This window comes from Chrysoperla carnea, chromosome 3 (genome assembly GCF_905475395.1).
Source record: "Chrysoperla carnea chromosome 3, inChrCarn1.1, whole genome shotgun sequence".
Lineage (NCBI taxonomy): Eukaryota > Metazoa > Arthropoda > Insecta > Neuroptera > Chrysopidae > Chrysoperla > Chrysoperla carnea.
This window is the reverse complement of record NC_058339.1, coordinates 31,602,619-31,612,918: the sequence shown is the minus strand read 5'-3', so window position 1 is coordinate 31,612,918 and position 10,300 is coordinate 31,602,619. Positions and strand designations below refer to the sequence as shown.

The 10,300-nt window shown below is 27.5% G+C and overlaps 1 protein-coding gene across 1 annotated transcript; it reads right to left on the bottom strand.

Annotated features, from left to right (window-relative positions):
• Positions 1-3,215: 3,215 nt before the first annotated feature.
• On the bottom strand, positions 3,216-10,033 carry LOC123295988 (plasminogen activator inhibitor 1-like). The gene is made up of 4 exons (XM_044877448.1): positions 10,016-10,033; positions 9,290-9,742; positions 7,546-7,984; positions 3,216-5,768 (listed from the first exon to the last, which is right to left on the bottom strand). The coding sequence occupies exons 2-4, from the start codon at positions 9,729-9,731 to the stop codon at positions 5,159-5,161; spliced, it is 1,491 nt and encodes a 496-aa protein (XP_044733383.1). The 5' UTR covers positions 9,732-9,742; positions 10,016-10,033; the 3' UTR covers positions 3,216-5,158.
• Positions 10,034-10,300: the final 267 nt, after the last annotated feature.

The following is a 10,300-nucleotide window of genomic DNA, read 5'->3' as shown; positions in this document are numbered from 1 at the left end:
ATTTTCCAAACAAGCGATAAAGGTTCATATTATAGCTCTGTAGTTCGAATTTTGAGTCTCGAGACTGCATATTTATCCAATTATCGAATCTCTACTACTATTCAACTTCCAAGGTTTTTCTTGGAAGTGTAAAAAACTTTTTTCAGGCAAATGTTTAGAAAATTTAAAAAACAATCCAATTTGGATTCCTTGGAAATAAAATATAATCTCATTCACTTAATCGTCAATGAACTACTGATGTTAATTCTCATTTTGATTGCTAGATGGCGTGTTTCTTAGCTGGATTTTCCGGATTGTTCAATAAAAATTAAACTACATAGTTTTCAAAATTTAGAATGAATGAAATGTTAATTACTTGTTAGTTTCTTTAATATTAAAATATTATTAATTAATTTTAAATGTAAATCTTTTTCATAATTCAAAGTATATATTTTTTACATATGGTTGCATTTTAACGTTTTAAAACGTGATTTGAGGAAATTTTTTGTTATTGGTTTTATTTAGATCCTCAAATCTAAAAAAATTACAAACAAAATGAATCGTTTTAATGTATGTTGTTTATAAGAAAAAAATAAATAATAAAATAAATTTTTTTTATATTATTACTTTACCGAAAAAAATAAAATAAAAATTTTTATAAGATGGTACAAAGAAGTCACAAAACGCTAAAGTTTTGTAAAAATTTATAAGAAAATAAAACAAAAATAGAATAGATAACGTTATTTTTCCTATAATTTGTGTAATCTCTTCAGATCTTTCTTAGTTTGAGATAATTATCGTGTGCAGTACAAGAAAAAATTTAGTGATGGGCATTATGGTATGATTATTTCGAATCTACTCAAAAATTATAAATGCACAGATAATTATTTTAATAGGCGTAGGGACATCTTGGTACTAATAAATATTTTTATCTTCTAATTTTCTTAAATACTCTCTCTTAAATAATAAAAATAAATACACCATTTTAAATTTTCCGTCATAATAGTGTTAGTATTACATACATGAACATATCATACGGCCTCCACAGAGCAAAGACAGTAAAAAAAAAATTGAAAACAATTATGTCTTTATTTTAATATAAAACAAAGAGGGAGTAAAATGTAATACACTCATATAGGTACCTAAAAAAATTTTCTGTGTATTTCTCTCTCTTTCTAATAGTAAAATTTATTGAAGTTTTTCGTTTTGAAAAAAAAAATTAAAAATAAGAAATATGTACACCAAAGTAAATTTAAGGAAAACAAATTGTTTCCCATTTCTGTAGGAAATTAATATAAGTCCATCTTAAGGCACTATATTATATATTTACTATTGATGAATTTAAAAAAGACCGCCAGTTTTTGCGAGCGACAAAATATGTTTTTTCTAAAATAAAAAGAGTCGCCCGCTATATACAAGTTAAACTGTTTATATTTAGAGAATCTACTGTGCGTGACGACTCTCATTAATTCCATTTTTAAGAATTTTCCAAAAATCAAAGCTTATATAGAAAACTGAACGTTTAAAATAATGTTGTAATTAAAAAAAAATTTTTAATGAGTAGATCCTCTACTTTGAACACCGTTTAGTTTGTGTGTGTAAAAGCGTAATTAAAAATAATAGTCATTATTTCCCTAAATAAAGGAACATTTATCTCGACAATATTAAAAAATACTGTGAATCGTTTTCAGTTGTATAATTCAAACTGTATATTATGGGCCTTATACTATACACTGAAACGTGCTGTCCAAATTTTAAAAAGAAATTTAAAAAAAAAATATTTGTATTTTTTAATTTAGTTTTTGTGTGAACTTTTCTGTTTTTAATATTATTATACGTATTTTTTGTGTAAAAAGTTTGTTTTTCAAAACAATTCTAATAAGATATTTGGTCACGCTGAATGTTCTTAATTTGGGCAATAAATTATAAGTTTCGATAAAAAGGTTGGTCAATTGTTTTAAAAACAAACTTTCCCAAAAAAGTTTAAAAAAAAAAAAATAAAATAAAAATAAATAAATAAATAAAAAAATTTTATACTTAATTTTTAGGTTAATTTTATTTTGAAAAATGGTAAATAAAAAATTTAAAAAAAAAAACGTTTACTTTTAAAAATATATTTGCGTGTACACAGGCTGTATATATAAATAAGTATATAAATATTATTAAAAAACAAAAAAACAAAAAACAAAAGGTATAATCTAATTTAGACGCCATTTTTTGTTTCGAGTTCCAATTAATTAATTAATTAAAAAAATAGAACAAAAAAAATAAAATAAACCTGTTTCAATTTTGTTCCAAGTGCAAAAAGAAACTACACGTGTCTCATGTACTTGAATTTGTACGATTATTATATACATGATTATATAATAATATAAATATAAACCATTAATTATATAAATTATGTAATCCCATGAAAAAAATTTCCTATCCAATTTAAATTATTAGGTAAACCATTTTTTTATCAATATCATTTTGATAAAAATTCAAGTTTAACAAAAAAATAACATCCTTATTTTACTCCTGTTTGTGACTACCCCTTTTTACAGCCACATAAAAAATGGCATCTTGCAATAAGAAAGCAATAACCAATTCCTTCTGTGGATGCTTCGAATGTAAGTGAAAATTATATATTAATTAAGTATAATAATAATATTAATTAAAAATAATTTAAAAAAACAAAACAAAAAAATTAAATTATTATAATAGTAAGTATATTAATTATGATCAGATTTTACACTGTACGAAGGCTATGGTAATTGCTGAATAAAATAATGAATGTACAGAGAAATGAGAAAGTTTTGTAAAAAAAAGAAAGAAAAGAAAAAGAGAGAAGACAAAACACTGTGTAATTTCATATACGGAAATGTCTAGTGTTCAATTGTGGAAACTACCAATTATATTTCAAAAACTATCCGTTACAACTGTGGAGTCAATTTGTATGTCATTTTTAGTAAGTTTGCTAAACATAAAAATGTGTAGTTTTATTTTTGGTAAAAAGAATATTTATTTAAAAAAAAAAGTCTGTGCGTGATAGTTTTGTGTCCACAATCAAACACTATGATGTACTTAAAAATAATCATCCGCCATCTTGGTGATGGAATTGATGATTATTTTCTACAAAAAACAAAACGTTAGAATGTGGTGTGTATGAGAAATATTTGATGCTGTTGTATTCTGTAATAATCTTAAACACATTTATTTATTATTGTACCATGTACATAATTAATATTTAAAAAAATTAATTAATTAAATAAATAACTAAAAAAAAACAAAAAAAAAAAACAATACAATTGATATTTAAGACAAGGTTCACAACGTGCCGTGTGTGTATGTGGGATTCAAAACAAATATAATATGGACATTGTTCAAAAATTAAACTTTGTCGTCTATGTTTATTTATTTATGTTGCTTTCCACCCCCTACAAAATTGGTTACGATTTTGATCACGTTTTCTGCTAGTATTATTAGGGAAAATTTATTTCAATACTGCCCATTGAACACGTGTCCTTTTTAATAATAAAGATGTCATCGGTTTCCACCTTTTTACATATAGAATGCATGTAAATCAGTTGAATATGCTACTTACTAACGTAGTAATTACATCATACTGATGGAAGTCGTCACGTAACCGTGTGAGGTATGCTATGTGTGTGTCATATCCATGGCAACCACGATATGTTCACCTATTTTACTTTATTTTTATTTATTATAGTACACGAATTTTGCATTTTTATACTATTCACGCCAAAAACTAGTAGTATGTATATGCATAACTAATTTTTGATGTAAAAGAAGCTCGTTCCTAGAGGGGGTCCCACGACCGCAGCCTTTTTCTTACATTCTTACGTATAAGGGTGGATAAATAGTGACATCTACATGACATAAGTCCCATTTCTATCATTAATAATAAAAATAAAATCATAATTATTCAACTTGACTTTAAAGTTTTATTAGCTTTTGGGCAATTATTTCTTAATTAAAAAAATCGCTTTTCTCTGGCACTCCAAGATACTAATTTGAATTTGGAGAGTTCGATAAACGATGTTCAATTAACGATATGTTTATGTAATACATTTAAGTTTGTATTGATCAATATAAAGCAAGATGCCATTGTATTGAGACGGGTAGCGCTTGATAATATCTTAGCAGGAAACGAAAGGAGTATTGGTCTGTTCGCGATACCATTTTTTTCTGATTATTTAACTAAAACATTATTTTTGATTGTATTTCGTTGCTGGTACTTTAAATGAATGCTTAGCCAAATACACTAAACAATTCTTGGATAGAATTTATTACGAAAGCTGTCATCGAATGTCCTGGTGTTTGACTACGACATTGATTATGATGTGTCAATTTACTGCGTATATAATTTAATAGCACCCGAGAAACTGAGCAGAGATTATTTTTTCGAATTTTCTGGCAAGTCTTATTAAACGCTTATGTATTAAAATAGTTTGAGCAGTTTTACGAAGAATTTAGTACTATTCGCTATTTACAACCATTGGCTAAAAAATTATTTTATTGAATAACTCAAAATGTACTCTTCATTTGCGTAAAATTCACTTCACAAAAAATTTGTACTGCATTATAGCCATTTGAGGTGAGTATCATACAAGTAAGACAAAGAAAGAAGGTTTGTGTTCTCAAATTTTTAAACATTCAGGATAAATTGACTAAAATTTTCCAATTTTTATTTATTTCGTTTCATCAGTAAAAGTGAAAAGTGAAGTTTTTATTGGTAAGTATATATCCAGCAAGTACTCTCCTTCTGCAAAGATTAAATGCTTCCTAAATATCAAGAAAAGGGGACTCTAGCGGAGATTGAAATCACCTGTGACATTCTGGACCAACACTTTACTATCTAAAGTCATGATCATGTTATGCATTTTTATTCCCTTTATATATGAAATATATCAAGATATATTAAATTTAGTTTCAAGATTGTAACCCTTAGAAATGTTGTTGGGACTAACAAAATTTTAGTATAGGTGTTCATGAAATCACCTAATTTGTCCATTTCCGTTTGTCCGCTCGTCAATCTGTCAATACGATAATTCAAAATCAAGAAAGGTATCGAGCAGAGGATCCAATTTAGAATCCTTTTTTTTTAACAATGGATGGTTAGTTTATAAATTAAAAAAATGCATGGATATATTATACGCTGTAAGGCAAAATAAACTCATGGACTAGGATAGTTTGGTGTTGGTTCTTGAACTAACCCCCAAAATAAATTCAATTTAGTTGGTTCATGACGAATAAAAAACATAAATGGTGTATTCAAAGTAAAATTTAAGCCAACAGTTCTAGCATATGTTGCAGTAGTCGCAGCTGTACCTACTGTTCCCGTTTCAGTAATTTCCATTTGAACTTTATGTAGTATTTCATCTACAAACCATTTTTCGGATGGTGGGAACATGTTAGATAAATCAGCTTTATTGTTAAATAATGTTTGAACACCCATTTGTTTTAATGGTTGGTTGAGAACCATGGTTTCGCTGAGTATCATTTTGGGTATTGACAACATCACAAATTTATTTTTCATTTGTGAAAGAACTAAATCAATGTTTTGTGGTGTTAAATAACTTTTGATTTGTTGTAATGTTTGTCGATTTGAGTTTAAAGGTTGTACCACATAAAATACTGTAGATTCATTTTTGTACGGAATTCCGATTATCTGGAAATCACGGGCTGCATCTTTGAAATATTTGTAACTTTCAAGGCATCCCATCATATCCACATAGATGATATTGTTGTTGTTTTTTGCACCATCGGGGAAAAATTTGTAACGCCTAAAACATTTTTTTTTGTTATAATTTAAAATATTAACATTATTGTTTTTGTTTGAGGCAAAATATGAGCAAGATTTCATGATAGTATATTATTTTTTCTTCGGTAAACTCTGTTGCAAAATACATTGTGAGTCCCCATCGATCCGTATGCTGTTCGCTTCAAACGTTCGTTACTCGGAGTCATAGGTCACAAAATACGATATTTCGTTAACGATCACTGTTATCGAAAAAAGTAGTTAAATAAAAAAAGTAAATTAATAAATGTAGTTGTTATGAAATTTGTATATTAAGAAATTTCAGTGCATACTATACATTACGACTTTTTGAATCAAAGTTTCATAGAAATCGTTAGTCTTACGAAAAAAAGTAGCAATTGTATATTTTTTGTAAAAAATTGCCTACTATGCAAATTTAATAACTACTATTTTTTCGATTAGTAACAGTACTAACAGTGACCTGTAAAGAAATATCTTAGACCTAGAGCAAATTTGGTAGCGGCATACGAATGGATGGGGGGCTTTGAGATTTTGTTTAGAACCACAAATAGAAGATTAATGCTAAAATTCAGCTTTCCGGGAATTTTCCCGAAATGAAATGTCTTTACTCTCTGTATTAGAAGTTTGAGCACAATCTGAAAATCAGACTTGAGCGTGGATGGCTAAAAGTCACCTTTATTAACAGCAGTGCGGACCAACAGTTAGAATGTGAAGTATATGCCGTTGATCAAATGAAACTCAAATGAACTAAACACTAACAAGATTGTAAAACAATAGACTTTTATACCATGTATATGAAATATACATAATATATTAAGTTTAGTCCCAAGTTTGTAACGCTTAAAAATAATGATGCTAGGAAAAAAATTTTGTCATAGGTGTTCATAAAATCACCTAATTAGTCCATTTCCGGTTGTCCGTCCGTCCGTCCGTCCGTCTGTGGACACGATAACTCAAAAACGAAAAAAGATATCGAGCTGAAATTTTTACAGCGTACTCAGGACGTAAAAAGTGAGGTCAAGTTCGTAAATGAGCATCATAGGTCAATTGGGTCTTGGGTCCGTAGGACCCATTTTGTAAACCGTTAGAGATAGAACAAAAGTTTAAATGTAAAAAATGTTCCTTATCAAAAATTAAACAACTTTTGTTTGAAACATTTTTTCGTAAACATCACTGTTTACCCGTGAGGGCGCCAATTAGGTGGAAATTTTATAATATGTGTACTATACACTAAATGTCGGTCGGTAATGCAGAAACCTATAAAGTCATTTACATATGTACTATGGCTTGATTATCAGTTATGTTTGTGTCACATGTTTGTATGTGTAATGTGATAAAGAAACCAACACTGACTATGCATGGTATTTCAACAATTAACTCAGTCAATTGTTTGTTTTCACTTGTTTCATTTTAAAAAGTGATTACCTTTTGTTTCGGACAGTTTGTTAAAAAAAAAACCCGAAATAATAACAAATCCTAATTAAAATGAAGAGGAAGTAAATAACAAATCGGAACATGGTGAAGAAATAAACTTTTACTATTTGCAACTAACCACTTTTTCATACAGACACAAAGACTCGATTTATTAGGATTGAACGAATATACTATTTTGAAGCCTCGATTAAAATGGCACTTTATAATTAATTCAAGTTGCGTTCTTAGATGCTTAGTACTATTTTAAGTATAAGGACTTGACATGTTTTATGCTTTTAAAGTTTCAAAAACTTGTCAACTTGGGAATACGAATTCTCGATAATATCAATAATAAGTAAAAAAAGAACCTTTGTAAATTTGTAAATGGTGTTTTCCAAAGACCATTAAAATATAAAGTACTAACTAAAACTACAGTATCATTAGACGATTTATCTTCCAAAATTCTTTGTATTTTTCCATATGTCTTCTGATTTACCCAATTATTAATAATATCAGCAGTATTAAGTTTTGAATGTAATTTCTGTATTTCAGTTTTATATATATTTGAAATAGTATTTTGAAAATTTCGATTCACATGGACGTTTTCTGCTACAAAGAGTGCTGTAGCGGTTGTTACAAATACATTATTATTCGATGACGATTCTAAGGTATAAATTAATCTTGCAAATTCGCTATGATAAAATAACTCTTGCTCATAGCTTAGACTATTGCTGTTTAATCCAAAAATATTTGCTAGCTCGTATTTTGTTATTCCATTGGATGCAAACATTAGTAAAGATAAAATTTCTGAAACAAAAATAACAAGTTTTTTATTCATATTTTAACTTTTACTTATTAGTTTTAAAAAATATAATTAGAAAATACATGGTAGGCAATTTGCATTCATGATAAGCACTCTGCTGCATAATTCATAAGAATTTAGAAAATTAAGAAATAGGCAGGCAAGTGATTTCTAGATTTTCAACAAATTTCAAGGTTAAAGTTATCGTTTATAATTGCGACTAATTAAACTGTTTATTTTATAAATTGATTTTCCTATGCAAGACATGTTTTTTCTTCATCAATGAAATTACCAAAGTTTTTTTTTCCATATAATTGACGTATTTGCGGCATGTGATGCCCTTGGTTAAACTATTCTTCTAATAAATTTAATTGTTTCTAGTTAAGAAGTTCTTGGTGGAAACTTATTTCATTAACCTTTAGCTTTGACGGTTATGAACTTAATTGGCCTAAGTTTTTATTTTTTTTCATTAAAAAAATGTTTTCAAAGTATTTCAGAAATATATATTATACTTCAGAAATAAAAATATGATTTTGCATAATTTTTCAATAAATAAGATTTTGTCAGTATTTTAAAACCGAATATTTTAGACCAATTTAGTTCAAAGGTCTGGCGGCCAAGCTGAAATTTTTATAGCGTGCTCAGGAAGTAAAAAGTACGTAAATGAGCAACCTAGGTCATTTGGGTCTTGGGTCCGCAGGACTCATTTTGTAAACCGTTAGAGATAGAACAAAAGTTTAAATATAAAAAATGTTCCTTATAAAAAAATAGCAGTTTTTGTTTGAAACATTTTTTCGTAAACCTCACTGTTTACCCGCGAGGGCGCAAATTATACAGTATGTATTATATGGGAATATCAGCTTTTTGTGTACCTACCTATATTTGAGTTGTTTTATCGAGGCCAATATTTAAAAAAAACAAAGTACATTTTTTAAGTACACATTTTAATTTAAACAGTTCGACCTTTTAATTCTTATTTAAAATAACTTGTATTTAGCATAAATACAAATTTGAATCAATTAAATTGTACTATTAGGCTCGAAAACACACTTTAAAATTCAAAAAGTTGGCCGCGATAAAACAACTCAAGTATATGTATATGTGGCTCTCTAAGAGTGACTATCTTTCTTTACTTAAATGACTTATTTCAACAGTTGACCCTGTCAAATGTTTGTTTTTTGAAAATTTTGTCACAAAAATTATCTTTTCTATAGACAATAAAAGTAAATTAGTATCAATGATTCTATTGCTATGTACAAACTAATGATAGAATGATAATTTTAAAACTTGAATTTCAATAGCGCACTTACCTCCAATACAAACTGGAGACAAAATCGTATTTTTAAAACTTGGATTTCTTTCTCTAATTTTATCGTCTAATGTATGAGCTAAAGTTGATAATCCACTATGAATATGAACATTTTCCAAATTAACTTGTGCATTTGCAACTTGAGGATAATTTTGGTAAGTTTTTTCATATTTATTTTCTAAATTAGCTTGAGTATTGATATTTGACTGATAATTATTTGGCTGGTTATTATTACTGTTATTCCCATATGTATTTCCCAAAAATTGGCTGTTTGAATAGGTTTGATAGTTATTGTTAGTATTTCCTTGATTTACGTGAGTATTGTAATCGGGCTGTCGTTTGTATGAAACATTATCATCAGGAAAATAGATTTTATCTTCTATAACTTGGCCATTGTTTACTATTAAAATCAAAAAAATTAATCCAAACACAGCTTGAATCATTTTGATCAGACCTGAAATATAAAAATTACGAAATTACTTTAAATTAATATAGCAAAAGTTTTTCAAATTTACTTTTTAGGTATATAAGAGATAAAAAAACACAATTTACATTTGTTTGATTAAAAAATAAAAATTTACACAATAACGGAATTTAAAAAAAAAATTTAACAATCGAGTTCCGGTGACACCATCAAATATTATGATCTCACTACTGTGTCTGTTTATGTTTGGTTAATTTTTGTCTAGATATACTCATGATTGTAATAATAAAATTTTGATTGTACCTAACTTTGAATGGTAATGACTGGCGAAGACAATGAAATATGGAGGAGGTAGCTACAATTATCTATCTATATATTTTATTGTAAATACCGGCTGGCCATGAATGCTGTAAAAGATTTATGTACTTATTATAATTTCTTTTTACTAAATATGCATAATTAACATATTTTACAATATTCAATACTAATTCATATTTTTGTGCTCATAGTTTTTTTATTTTACTCATTTCAAACTGATTATCACCAACCTCACTCACCTTTTGCATACAAAGTAAAATTTTGGTAGCA